The sequence below is a fragment of the Sus scrofa genome, chromosome 5 (genome assembly GCF_054392235.1).
Source record: "Sus scrofa isolate SSC_HxYL_T2T_F1_AM1 chromosome 5, Sscrofa_HxYL_maternal_Yorkshire_Landrace_v2.0, whole genome shotgun sequence".
NCBI classification, from domain to species: domain Eukaryota; kingdom Metazoa; phylum Chordata; class Mammalia; order Artiodactyla; family Suidae; genus Sus; species Sus scrofa.
In genome coordinates, this window is record NC_139387.1 from 19,339,444 (window position 1) to 19,353,728 (window position 14,285).

General features: G+C 49.2%; 1 protein-coding gene and 1 long non-coding RNA gene across 20 annotated transcripts in view; both read left to right on the plus strand.

Annotated features, from left to right (window-relative positions):
* The window catches only part of SLC4A8 (solute carrier family 4 member 8), a 79,186-nt gene extending 73,836 nt beyond the window's left edge, over positions 1 to 5,350 (plus strand). For 12 of the 19 annotated variants that reach the window (XM_084955593.1, XM_084955594.1, XM_013988273.3 and 9 more), the window contains one exon: positions 264 to 5,350. In XM_084955593.1, coding sequence (XP_084811719.1) covers positions 264 to 480 — 217 coding nt within the window. In that variant the 3' untranslated portion in view covers positions 481 to 5,350. Of the gene's footprint in view, positions 1 to 11 lie in introns of all 19 variants that reach the window. The other 7 variants (XM_084955600.1, XM_013988276.3, XM_021091663.2 and 4 more) reach the window with 1 other exon arrangement.
* The window catches only part of LOC146403181 (uncharacterized), a 329,068-nt gene extending 315,863 nt beyond the window's left edge, over positions 1 to 13,205 (plus strand). Inside the window, exon 3 of the long non-coding RNA XR_014803229.1 lies at positions 13,156 to 13,205. This is a non-coding gene — a long non-coding RNA (uncharacterized LOC146403181). The remainder of the gene's footprint in view (positions 1 to 13,155) is intronic.
* The last annotated feature ends 1,080 nt before the right edge of the window (positions 13,206 to 14,285 follow it).

Here is a 14,285-nt window from a genome sequence, read left to right on the forward strand (position 1 = left end):
CTTTTATTCAGTCTCTTCAACTAAAAGTCTTTGCTGGGCTGGAGGCTGTGGGCCGTGAGGTGCCTCAGGGAAGTTCTGGTTACAGAGAAGATGGCGAGTCTCCTTGAGAAGCGAGCCCAAGCCTGGCCCTGTCCTTGGTCCTGTCCAAGCCATGCCGAGCCTTCAGTTATTCGTGATGGGCGTCGGAGGGCATCGCCAGGTGTGAGCGTGGAAGCGGAAGTCTACCTCCTGTTGGCACTTCTCTTCCTTCTCTTTCTCTTCAGAACCGCCACCATTGAAGACCCAGCTTCCCATTTTCCAGACATTTCCTCTGAAACCCTCTGCTGGCCTGCTGAGCCATACGGATCCATTCTGCCTCTGAGGATTGCCTCAGGGAGGTCCCTCTTCCCCCAGGATGAGGTCGGGGAGTGGAAGGCGAGCAGAGAAGAAAGGGAAGCCTCTCCAGTTCCAGGGCGGTTGCAGGCTCCTGGGCAGCCCTGAGCCTTGGTTTGGTTGCCTACTCTGGGGGATGCTGGTCAGACCCAGAGGCTGTCAGGAGGGTCTGCTCCTAGGCGGGGCAGTGCCCTGAGCATGGGCAGCGCCCACCGCTGCAGCCAGAAGATGCCTCTGACCCGGGCGCATCTTCAGCGCTCCCTAGCAGCAGCCTGCAGAACTCAGCGAGAACCTTGGATGATGAAGGGGCCAAGGGGGACACTGGAGTTGCTTAGCTTAGACAGGAAAAGGCTCAGGGGGACATCAGTCATGATGAGTGAGGATGAGCAGCTGCTCTCGGTGTTGTTGATAGAAAAAGAACGAACCTAAATTGCTACAGAAGGAAGTAGTTTAGATACCAGGAAGGACTTCCTAGCCTGAAGAATGGTCATGGTGTCTGCTTTCTAGGTACCTGGGAAAGGTTTGATTGTAGTTGTTTGTGAGTAGAAAGGGAGATGAGGTGTTTTTATTGGCCGTGTTGTGGAAACACCCGTGTCTTGCTGCTGTCCCTTAAAGACACATTCCGATTCCCCTCCTGGAGAGATCCAGGGGCTTACGTAATGTCTCCTTAGCTGCCTTAGTAGCAAACCATCCTCAACTCAATGGACCAAACCACCTTCAGCCGTGTGGTTGCTTCATCATCGTGAGGGTTTTTTGTGGACAACTATTCTGACTTTCAGATGTAAAAAGCCACATTGGGAAATGGACTGTAAGTGGTGAAATTAATTTTGGTATTTAGTTTAAAACTATAGTTTTCGTCTTCTCTGTTGCAGTGAATAGTGAGGGTTTGGGCTCCAATGTGTATAGACTTTCCCTTCCTTTGTGCACAGAACGTGACTAGCAAGCATGTCGGTACCCAGGGAATCGGATCAGCTCAGTTTCCATCCTAGAAAATAGTTATCCAGTGGGACTCTCGGTGTGTGCTCCTTTCATAGGTGAAGAGTTGGCTACATAACTTCTTGGAGTTTGGTATTCTTTAGACGACAAAAATAGATCAGTCTATTCTAGTCTTATTCTTAAGGACCTTTGATATTGAAGGAATCCTGCATTTCTTTCATATTTCCCTATCTCCTGGAGCCACAGTTATTTTAATACACAGATGATTTTCAAAATATTTAACAACTGGTACGGGATGGACACCAACCATTCAGAATGGATGCCTGCTGTAAACTACCAGTAGGTATGGCCGTACCAGTGCCACTGGCTGAACGTCACGCTGCTTTCAAATATTAAAATGATATCCCTTTGAATTGTGGGTATTGTTCCTGGTTTGTCTGATTTCTACCCACCAGGCTGTTTTAGGGACAACCTCGGCTTCCTTTTCTATGGTGCAGACAGGAACAGGCATGCTTCTTTGAACTCTATGGGCATTAAAATCTTTGCGAGCCAAAGCTTCACATTTTATCACTTTAGCATTAATGTAATAATCATCATACCCACCTACCTGCCCATTTAGAAAAAAATCGAAAGGCAACCCGTCAATGGGAAAAGCTTTCTTGCTAATCTTCCCTGTCCCTCTCTGGCTGCTTCCTTGAGCCTGCCTCCTTTTTCATCTTCTCTGTTCCCTTAGAACAAACCCTTACCTTCCTCCACCTTCCTCCCCCATCTTTTCTTACTGCCTCCGCTCCCATGTCGCAGCCTCAGTGTGGCTGAAAGGCACAGAACGGGAAAGAATACATCATGTGACAGAACTAGGTGACAGTTCAGCGCACCTCACACACTGAGGTCTTGTGGTGCCCTGTGCCACCAGGTTTCTGGAGAGTGGGGGACCTGTCTTTGTTAACTCGGCGTAGTGCATGCGCCCCGAGCCAGACCCTCCCAGGTTACTGCACCTTCAAAAGGTTGGCTTGGAAAGGCTGGGCCAGTTTTTAGGCTCTTAGATTTCCCTCCAGCAGTAGGTGGCCTCATCTGTGCCGCACTTTGGTGGTAGGAGCATTCCCTACTCTTCCTCACTCGTCTTTCCCACATCCCACCCAGCACTCCACCTCAGTCCTGGCTGCTTCCTTGTTCAGGTCTGCGGCCATGACCATGGGTGGCAGAGTTAAGCTGGGTGGTCTGTAGGGTAGGAAACTGGGAGTGATGGTGAAGAGACAGCCACATGTGTGTATGTGCGTGTGTCTGCATGTGTGTTTATCAACAGATGAATGTGGACCCATGAGATTTCAGCGCTGTTATTAAACAGCCTCATGCACCTAGACTGTGGGGATATTAAAAGGTTTAATAAGGTTATTCTCCCACTTAAGGCATCCCTTCTCTACTCTGACGGAATAGCTTGAGGGCAAATACAGGCACATTAGTCTTGAAAAAGGTGTTTCCACTCAACATTACAGAGGAACTGATTGAGGAGTAGAAAGCAAGGCAGGTAGTTAGGGAATTTCTGCACCAAGGCTTGTTTGGGCCAGAGAAGTGGGCCACCTCTTTTAGGACAAGGGGAGATTTCAAGAATAGTTTGAGTGTTGGCAAGCCAATGCCCTGATAGGTTGGTAGTGTAGAAGAAGGGAGGTGGGGAGGCCAGGGATTTAAGAAAGTGATGGTGAGTGGAATCTCAGTTCTAAGGGGAAGAACTGGCATCACTAAGTGGGTGGGTTCCTTCCCAGCCCTTGACTTAGAAAAGAGTTGGTCTAGGGAGAAGGTGAAGGCCAGCAGAAATATGCTGTGAAACTGCCAAATATGTTTGGTTGCAGAAAATGCAGGCTAGCTCCTTTTAGGTATATATGACTTCAGACTTCTGCTATTGGAGTATTTGGGAGAGCTGGTCCTTGCTGCACACAGCTCCTATTCCTATATCCTTGTTCATACGCATTTGCCTTTGGGGTAGAGAGGTAGGGAACCATATACTTTCAAAAAATGTTATAAATAGTCTCTATTTGTCTGGAATATGACTGGCTTTTCAATTAGTCATAGGTGTTTGATAAAAAATCTGGTATACGCCAAGTCTTAGATGTGGTTGACATCTCAGGCTATGATAAACGCGACCTTCAAGAGGTCTCTGGTTTGGGGAATCTGGTTTCTGGTCATCCAAAAAAAGAATTCCCAGTTCTACTTTATTTTCCACCTACGCAGCGCTCTGGACTTCCGTCTTCATGGAGGAATTGGCCATTCTCCCTGAAATTCCTCTGTCAATGTCAGTGTCCATGTTTGGAGTCGCCAGGCTTTCCTGAAGCTTAGGAGAAAGCTTGAGCTCAGGGTCCATGGCTTTCATTTTAACCAGCATCACACATACTATCCGGTCTGTTCTCTCTGCTACTTTATCAGCTTCTCTAAATGTCTTCTTTCCATGGAGAGTTAGCACCTCCTCCAAGGATTTTTAAGCAATCTCTGCTAGTCTGTTACCGCATTTCCCCAGACTTCTCAGGTTTCCCAGCTGCATCCTGGCAGGACACTGAGCATGCACTGGATGTCTTCAGCCGTCTTGTCTTCCTCTGGTTGTAGCTCTCAGGCCTCCTGCAAGGTCAAAATCCCTCCTCCTGGCCCTGGGCTGACCAAATGTGCCATCATCCTCAGTTTTCCCCCTTTTACTGACCCGGCTTTTTCAAGCTCCCTTTCCCCTCCTTTCTGCCTTTTCCTCCATCTTTCAAGTTCTCTTTGGAAAGAAAAGGAGTGCTTGGTCACAGGTCCTTCACTGCCAGTTGGAGGTGGTGGGAGAGGTGAGGAGCCTGGCTGGTTCTGGAGCTTCTCAAAAAGGGGACTTGGTGGTTATTTGCCTTATTTAGAATGAGGGACAAAGGATTCGCAAGCCCTCAGGCTCATCCGTGTTTCAGCGTATGAGAAAGACATTCCAAACCCAAATCGAAGGGATTTTTTTCTACCAAATCTACTCTTTATGATTCTTGGTGCCCTTGGTGTCTTGTATTAATTACAGAGAATGCCTAGTTGGCCCAGTTCGCATTTCTTTACCAGAAAGGAGGCTAATCTTCATCACCAAAAGAAGTGTGAAGTCACTGTATTGCTTGAAGCTGAAAAGAGGAAAAGGAGGGTCATGTGAATCTTTTTAATGGGAAAATTCAGAAAGTGGAATGATTCCTCCCGAGGCCTAACTCGTAGGAGATTCTGTGCGCAAAGGGAATGAAATGGTTTTTCTGATCCTTCTAAAAAGAAAAAGGATAGCGTTTTCTTAAACCCAGCCCACTTTCAGCATTGGAGAAAACAGAATTCTTCTGTCTTGTCCAATGGCATTAGTATTTCTGAGAGAGAGAGAGAGAAAGCGACCACCCACAGCCTGCCCGAGCCCAGCAGCAATCAGCAGAGTTTGGGCTGTTCTCAGCAGCTTCGCAGTTGACTCCAGCATGCAGGGTTTTCACACAAGCAATAACGTTGGAAACAGAAGTACCAAACTGAATGTGCAACTACTCCTTTTGCAAAAGAGGCCAAAATCCTCCTCCCCGCACCTCCCTCCTGTGTTCACTCCTCCAAGATGATAATAAGCCTCCCTCTCATCTGTCTGTGTCTGTCTATCTGTCTGATTGGTTAGATACAGCCGCCCTCCCAAGCAAATGGTGTTGAGTGGAGAGCAGAGCAACCTTCCCACGGAAGGGACCACTTGAGGTGCTGGTACATTTCCCTCGTTTTCTATGTTCTTTCTAGTAGGTCTCCTGTAGAGATAGAGATATTTTTGTTTTAGAGATTCCAAAGTATATATTTTTAGTGTAAGAAATGTACCCTCTCCACACTCCATGGTGTAAATAGAACAAGAGCCAATGCGTCGTAGTGCTAATCCCGTAGCGAGCTGCGGTAGGAACAGGCCCCCCCCACCCCCGCCCCACCCCCGACCACCAAGTCTCATGGTCTGTGTGAACCAGCGGAGGTGATGGTGACACCTCTGCCTGCCCAGACCTTCCTGTGCTCAATGGGTGACAAATAAAATCTGTGTAACTGTTCAGACCGGTGCTGTTCTTTGAGCCTGAACCTCGGGGCTGAGCCAAGGTGACTCCCTTCCCAACATGGAGAGGAGAGTTAGGAAGATGGGGAAAGTTGTGGGGTCTGCCCGGCGAGCCTGAGGAGGAGCCTGTTCACCCCCTGGGTGCGGACCCCGAGTGGTCCCCTGGCAAAGCACGGAAGGAGGCTGGAGGGCCCTTTCTTTGGGGACCGCTTAGATTTATGTTTGGGTCAGGGGACAGGACAGCATGTCCAGGACTCCAAAAAAAAGGCCCATTTTTGAGCTACAACCAGGTTGATGAAACCAATGGCTAATATTTAAGGACTCTCCACTACCTAGAAATCCAGCTTTTAAAAATCTGCTGTCACTCCAGATATTTTTGGCTTGAGGGGGCGCTGGAAGGTTTCCATTTCTTGTCCTCTTGAATCCAGTTGTTGAGGAAAAGGGGAAGAGGGGAGCAATGAGTAAGAATAAAGAGGCGAGTAAGGCGGTGAAAGGCAAGGGTTGGGGGAGAGCCAGCTTTGTGGAGCGACTGGAATGGCATCGCCGTGAATACTCCATCAAGGAGAGACAGGGCGGGTGGGCTGTGGACATGGAACGAGCCGGCTCTGAGGCCTTTTGCTGTCTTTGGCTATATACACATTATGTCACTTTATGTCACAGAGGGACTTGCTTATATTGCCCTGAGTAGCAGGTAGGGTATAGGAAGTTCCCCTGCTGGGAATGGAGCCAGTCTTCATCCATGAAGTAATACATGAAAAGTGCTTAGGACAGCACCAGGAACATAGTCAGCATAGAGAAGTCCCAAGAAGTCTGGAGCTGGGTGGCTCCGGGGTTGGTTAATGGCAGCAGCCACATCAGGGCTCTGATTCTCTGCAGTTCTGGTTTTCCCGTCAGAGTCACAAGATGGCTGCAGAAGCTCCAAGCATCACATCAGTCAGCATAACTCCCAAATGCAGGAGAAGGGGAAGGGGCATTTCTCTAGCTTCTCCCTCTCTCTTCTAAAGGGGAGAAGGTCCTTCTTCCTTCCTGCAACATGCTGTTGGTCAGAACTGGGTCACACACCCCTCTGAGATGGGAGAAATGGATGGCATGACCTCGTTTGGCCTGGACCGGTTGGGCTTCATCTTTGGGGTTGGGCCCATCTTGCTTGACCATGTTGCTGATCTAGTGCTTGTACAAAATGAGAGTTCTGTTAGCAAGGGATAAGGCAGGAGCTATAAGCGATTAAATATCCAAAAGTGTCTGCCAAAGGCCCCAGGAGAACCTGAGCCCTGGGGCCTCCTGCAGGGCAGGAGCCAGGCTGCAGCAGCAACTGGAGTCTGGGAGCATCCCCATGGGGCCACAGTCCTGCATTTGTCTCCACCAAGAGCCACCTGAGGAGATTTTTAACCTCCTAATGCCCGGCTCCTACCCCACACCAATCACATCGAATCTCTGGGGTTAAGCGCAGGCACTAGTATTTGTTCACTTCTCTCCGGGTGGTTGTTTTTTTTTTTTTTTTTTTTCCTTTTTGGCCACACTCACAGCATGCGGAAGTTCCCGGGCCGATGATCGAACTTACACCACACCAGTGACAATGCCGGATCCTTAGCCTGCTACACTCTCAGGGAACTCCGCTCCAGGTGGATTCTTAAGTGCAGGCAGGGTTGAACGTCACCCGCTATCATGCTTCATCTTCATCTTGGCCTGACTCGCTCGTCTGTGTCTGCCTCACTTCCATCCGGCTTGTTCTCACTCTCCATATGCGTATGTTCTTCTCTATTCTGGTGCGTCTGCGACGTCAGTGTCTCTCTGTCTGACCTGTCACAGCCTTAACCACCCCCAGACCCTTTCAGCTGCAGTCCCCACGGCTCACAGCTTTCACTGTCTCTGTATTTCCAAAATCAGGTTCCCAAGATTGAGAATGTGGTCCCTGCTCATCATTTCTTAGCCACATGGTAGGTCCCTGATCAGCCTATGAATCGGGGGCCTTTGAGTCTGGGGCCACCCCGGGGGCCAGGTGGGGGAGGGCTGATCAAGTGGTTAAAAAAAAATATGGCAGATGAGTGATGTTCCTTCAGCAGAGGCCGAGACTTGTCCGTTCCCTTAGAAGGAGACAAGGGCCGGGAAGACGGAGTCGTTGATGCAGCCGGTTATCTCAGTGATGTCCAAGGTGATCCCTGGGTTACAGACCTGGTCACAGGTGCACCCCTTTTACCTTTTGGTTGTGTTCAATTACTGGGACTCACAGGTACACACATGCAGGAAAAGTGTGGAAGTATTGCCTTCTCCATCGGGTGCTGAGCCGAAGGCCCCCAGCAGGGCACACCCCCCCGGTCTCACCTGTCCGCTGGAGGGAAGTGCAGGGCTTCCCTGTCAGGAGGCTAAGGGGTGTGATGGAGGCTCTTAGCCAGCGGCAGGGTAGACAAAAGGCAAGCCAGGAGCAAGCCTGCCTGGCCTCAAGTCCCAGCCCAGCCATGTAGCCTTGGCAACTTGCTTCATCTGCGCCTCAGTTTCTTCCCCAAATGGGGGAGAGAGTAGCATCTACCTTATAGGTATGTGGGAGAGACTAGATTCCTTAAGCATGTAAGGGCTGTGCCCCCTCCAGGAGCAGGCCCGCCTCTCTCCTGCCCTTCCTGTCCACAGACTTGCAGCTGGGTGGTGGAGTGGACCTCCAGAGTCAAGGGGGAAGGGGTCACAGTCCCTGTAACCTTTGTCTGTGTGGCTTATCTCTATTAACTCAGGAAGGAAGAAGCCTAGCTGGGGCTTCTTGCCCTTAGCCATGCGCTCCAGCTCAGCTTCCATTGGCGTTGAGGGTGGGGTGCTAGCCCAGGGTGAGGCACCAGTCCCTCATTCAGCCATCAACCTTTGGAGGTATACTCCCTGGGTGCAGAGGGGAGAGACAGGGTGGCTAGGGGGTTCCCAGGCTCCTAAAGGGTAATGGCCCCTTCTCTGTTATTAACTATAGTCCCCAAAGCCCCTCCCTACTCTCAAAAATTACAAAATGCATTATCACCTGATTCCCCTAGTAGACATAGTGGGTAAAGAGAAGATGCCCAGACCTTGACTACTCAAGCAAAATAGTGGTCAATTTTCTAACTTTGGGCTCTGTGAGTCCAGCTCGAAATTTGAGTCATAAGGGCTTCCACGTCCTCTTTTTCTTTCTTTCTTTTTAGGGCTTCACCTTCTGCTTATGGATGTTCCCAGGCTAGGGGACCAATCGGAGCTGTAGCTGCCAGCCTACACCACAGCCACAGCAATACCAGATCCGAGCCACATCTACGAACTATGCCCCAGCTTTTGGCAACATCAGATCCTTAACTCACTGATCCAGGCCAGTGATCGAACCTGCATCCTCATGGATGCTAGTTGGGTTCTTAACCTGCTGAGCCACAATAGGAACTCCCCATAGCCTCTTTTAACAGTTTTATCATCACTGTCATCACCATCAAAGGCCTTCCTTGGACATCTCGCCATCTGCCACGTGGGACTGAAGCACTCCCTGAAGAGTCATTGGCAGTAATGGCCACTGTCTGTTATGTGTGTGACGTGCCTGGCTAAGCTCACCACACATACACGGTCTGATCCCCACAGTACATGGGGGGGGGAGCTACCTCAGATGAGGAAGACTGAAGCACACAAAGATTATATTATGTAAGTCCCACAGCTGCTGTAGCGGGGACTTGAGCGAGCCCACGTGTGTGTGTGTGTGGGGGGGGAATCTGTGCCCTCAGCTTCAGTTCTTCCAACTTCGTAAGTTTCCCGACAATGAGGTCGGCATCTGAAATGCACACCCTGACGTATACAGAAAAGGAATAGGACGGATTGAAAAAAATCAATATAGAAACATGCAGTCAGAGAACATACCCATTACATGGCTTGTAAACAGTAGGCCAAGTTGGGAAAACAAAGATTCCGTGTTCCAGAAAGAGTGCCCATGATATGGCAGGTATGCGACAGTTTTAACTGGATGGCCAAGGGAGGTGGTCCCTTCTGAGCGATCCTGGAAACCTTTCTCTCAGGAAGAACTTTAAGATGCATTGTGAAGAAGGGAAGAACTCAAACACCGATCAAATATTTGGGGAACCTGGGCGGCCAAATTGTTTCATCATAACCCTCTTCATCCCTCCCCCTGCCTTTGGCTCAGGGATCTGCCATTCCATCAGACCTGACAGTGGTCAGACCCCACTGAGACTACCGCGTCCTCTTCAGGGGCTGCTGGAAAAACAGAGAAGGAAGAACATTTGAAGAAAATGGTGGAGAGACTCCAGGAGTCCTGGCAGCTGGGTTGATTCTCATCTTTGTCCTCAAAACTCATGTGTTGAGTGCTTATCTGTGAAAGGGGTTGGGGGGATAAAAGTTCTCAGAAGAGCTACAATGGGGAGTTCCCAACTAGGAACCATGTGGTTGGGGGTTCGATCCCTGCCCTCGCTCAGTGGGTTAAGGATCTGGCACGGCAGTGAGCTGTGGTGTAGATAGCAGATGAGGCTTGGATCCTGCGTAGCTGTTGTTGTGGTGTAGGCTGGCAGCCATAGCTCCGACTTGCCCCCTAGCCTGGGAACCTCCATATGCCACCGGTGAGGCCCTAAAAAGCCAAAAAAAAAGCTACAATGGGACTCATATCAAAAATAAGACAGCACAGGGAGTTCCCTGGTGGCTCAGCAGGTTAAGGATCCGGTGTTGTCACTGTGGCTCCAGTGACTGCTGCAGGGCTGATTCATTCCCTGACCTGGGAATTTTCACATGCTGTGGGCATGGCCAAAAAATAAGACAGCTCATGCAAAGCATAGTAGTGAGGATTGTAGGTTCTGTGGGATGTGGGAGGGCATCCTTTCAGAGCCTAAGGTGGTCAGGGAGACCTCGAAAGATGATGCAGGATTAGAGGAGAGAGAGAAGAGGTCCAAGAGGCAAGAGTGCTAATGGAAGGTTCCGATGACAGTGGATTTGACTGGCTTGCCTGCAGCTAAGGCTTTTGTGTAGGAAAGCAACTGTACATGAAATTGGAGACAGGAAAGAAGACCTTGAATGCCAGGTTAAGGAAGACTTTTTTATAGGTTCCAAGGCCCCCTCACAGGGGAGATGTATGCTGGCTGATGTTTTGGAAAAATTCATTGTGAGGCAGTGAGGAGGAAGATTTGGAAGAGGGGAGAGGCTGGGGGCGGGCCAGGCACGCGGTGGTGAGACTCCGGAGCAGGCGGGGGCAGTACTGATGGAGAGGAAGGGCGGATGAGGGGGTTGAAGGGAAAAAGTGGCTGGATGTGGGGGACCCACAGGCAAGAGTGGACCTGACTTTCATGTCACACGTCTGAGCGAATAGAGTGAACTCGTTTGACAGAGCTCCAGAGGACATAACCAGGACCAGCTTCTCTTCTAAGAAGGCAGATTTGGGCTCAGGGTTAGGAACTGAGAGCTAAAGCCGATCAAGAACGGAATCTGCTGCCTCAGAGCAGGGGAGTGCCCAGCTCACGGGCGCGGGGTGGACATCTGCCAGGAACCTGCAGCTGTGGGAGGACGGACGTGCGGCCCGTGACTCTGTGACAGGGATGGGGGGAGGGGGGCGCAGACAGACAGCATCGCCCGGGAGGAGGAGGAGAGAGGGGAGGTGGTGATGAAGGAGTGGGTGGGGAACAGATGTCTGAGTCGGGTGGAGGGAGCACACGGTGCCGGGAAGAGAGAGTGGGATGCAGTTGTCTGCGTCTGTGGCCGAGCAGGAGGATGAGGGCCTCAGTGCTTTGGGTCCCCACTGCTCTGGGTTTTGTGGGTCCTGGATTACATGAGTCTAGAGTAAAAAATTAGGGTTCCATAAGAACACAAGAGGGTATTTTCCTGACTGCCTCCTGCCCTGCACCTGTTATTATAGGACTTCCAGGCCCTCTTAAAAGCCCCCAGAGCCGACTCATGTCTGCTTATGAACATGTGCACCTCAGTGATAACTTCGCATCCACGGTCCATGTCCCCTGCTGCCACCGCCACCGCCACCTCCGTCACTCCTGTGAACATGCCATGCCGATCCACTCTGCACGGGGCCGTTACCTTCATGTGCTGATGGCATTGGCTCCCCTGAGCACTTAAGGCAGCAGCGCTAAGCTGCTCACCCTGACCCTCAAGGGTGAAGAACCTTTTTTCCCAGCATTGAAGCACCCTCTTCCAATGGGTTCCCAAGGCGAAATTACCTTGGTTCATCCAGCGGCCAAAAGGAGAGAATTCATTATCAGCAGGCAACTGCCTGGAAGGTCCAGGTCTCACAAAGAGGGGAACTAAACAGGTTAACCCCTACTAATTCCCTACCCTGGTCCAATCAGCTATGTCCAAGGTCAAGGTCATGGGGCCGCAGCAGGGGCCGTGAGTAGGGCTTGCTCCTAGAAGGGGGTATGGGTGAGACAGGCATCATTGCTCACTTAGCATCTCTAATATAAAAAGCTACCATACTTTGAGGGCTCGTGGTGTGCCAAACACTGGGCCAAGCACTTTAAGCGCATAATTCCTTTAACTCTTCTAACAACTCTTCGAAGTAAGCATTTTTATTTCTTTTTTATGGGCATGGAAACTGAGGTTAAGGAAGTTAAGCCTGATGACATGCAGCCAGTAGATGGCAGAGCTAGAATTCATACCCAAATCTTTCAGAGTCCAAAACACATTCATGCTCAAAACCACATCATGACATGATATCACATATGTGGAGTCTAAAATATGGCACAAATGACGTATCTACAAAACAGAAACAGATCATGGACATGGAGGGCAGGCTTGTGTTTGCTGGGAGGTGGGAAGAGATAGGGAAGTTTGGGGTTGGTAGAAGAAGACTTTTCATTTAGAAGGGATGGGTGATGGGGCCCTGCTATACAGCAAAGGGAACTGTATCTACTCTCTTGGGTTAGAACCTGATGGGAAAAAAATGGGTCACTTTGCTGTACAGTGGAAATTGAAGAAACATTGTAAATCAACTCTAATAATGATTAAAAAAAAATCTCGACCCAGCAATCCCACCCTTAGGCATATACCTGGACAAAATTTTCGTTGAAAAAGATACATGCACCTGTGTGTTCGTTGCAGCACTGTTCAAAATAGCCAAGACATGGAAACAACCTAAATGTCCATTGACAGATGAGTGGATTAGGAAGATGTGGTATATATATACATACAATGGAATACTACTCAGTCATAATAAAGAACAAAATAATGCCATTTGCAGCAACATGGATGGAACTAGAGAGTCTCATACTAAGTGAAGTAAGTTAGAAAGAGAAAGACAAATACCATATCACTTATATCTGGAATCTAATATATGGCACAAATGAATCTTTCCACAGAAAAGAAACTCATGGACTTGGAGAACAGACTTGTGGTTGCCAAGGGGGAGGGGGAAGGAGTGGGATGGACTGGGAGTTGGGGATTAATAGATGCAAACTATTGCATTTGGAGTGGATGAGTAATGAGATCCTGCTGTATAGCACAGGGGACTATAGTCACTTGTGATGGCACATGATGGATAATATGAGAAAAAGAATATATATATATATATATTTATATATATATGACTGGGTCACTTCGCTGTACAATAGAAATTGACAGAACACTGTAAATCAACTATAATGTAAAAAATTAAAATTTTATATATATATATACACACATATATGTATATATATATATAAATAAAGAAAACACATCATTGTTTATGGTTCTGACCACGGTGTTTCAGCTCATCCAGTTTCTGGTCCCAAATGATCACATTGAGGGCTGAGGAATTTGGTTTGGCCGTGCCTACACTGACTAGCTTATTAATTAAAGAAATAAGGGAGTTCTAGTTGCTCACATCTGTGGCATAGTTTGCAGCTGTGGCTCAGATTTGATCCCTTGCCTGGGGACTTACATATGCTATAGGTTTGGCTATAAAAAGAAAAAAAAAATAAGGATGATGGGGTTCTCATTGTGGCTCAGTGGGTTAAGAACCCGACAAGGATCCATGAGGTTTTGGGTTCGATCCCTGGCCCCACTCAGTGGTTTAAGGATCCAGCATTGCCATGAGCTATGATGTAGGTCGCAGACTTGGCTCCAATCTGGCGTTGCTGTGGCTGTGGTGTAGGCCAGCAGGTGCAGCTCTGATTTGACTCCTAGCCTGGAAACCTCCATATGCTGTAAGGGTGGCCTTAAGGAAAAAAAAAAAAGAAAAAGAAAAAAAGAAAGGGTGGTGCACTCATTCCAAGCCAGGCACTGCCCCTCACACTTGGAACACAACGGCGAACAAACCCATGGTCTTCCAGTCCAGGAGGGGGTGACATAAACGGGCACAGTACACTGAGGGGGAGGCTGATCTCACCAGCAAGATGGGCAGTTTGGGAAACTTTTGTAAAGGACTCCCAGCCTCATGGTTGTCACATGCCCCTGGGGAAAGGGGAAGTCAGGAGATAGGGTTCTGGTCCTGACCCTGCTGTTTGCTAGTTTTGGTTTCCTCCTCTGTGCTTCTGTTTCTTCATCAGTATAAACCAGGGTTGTTTTTTGCTTTTGTTTTGTTTTGCTTTTGGGCTGCTTATGTGGCATATAGAAATTCCCAGCCTAAGGGTCGAATTGGAGCTGCAGCTGCCAGCCTACACCACAGTCACAGCAACGCCAGACCTAAGCCATGTCTGCAACCTACACTACAGCTCACAGCAATGCTGGGTCCTTAACCCACTGAGTGAGAACAGGGATGGAACCCACATCCTCATGGGTACTAGTCAGGTTCATTACCTCTGAGCCACAACAGGAACTTCCAAAGGGTCAAGTTTAGATAGTTTCTTAATTTTTGGAGTTCCCGTCGTGGCTCAGTGGTTAACGAATCTGACTAGGAACCATGAGGTTGCGGGTTCGGTCTCTGGCCTCACTCAGTGGGTTAAGGATCTGGTGTTGCCGTGAGCTGTGGTATAGGTCGCAGATGCAGCTTGGATACTGAGTTGCTGTGGCTCTGGTGTAGCCCGGG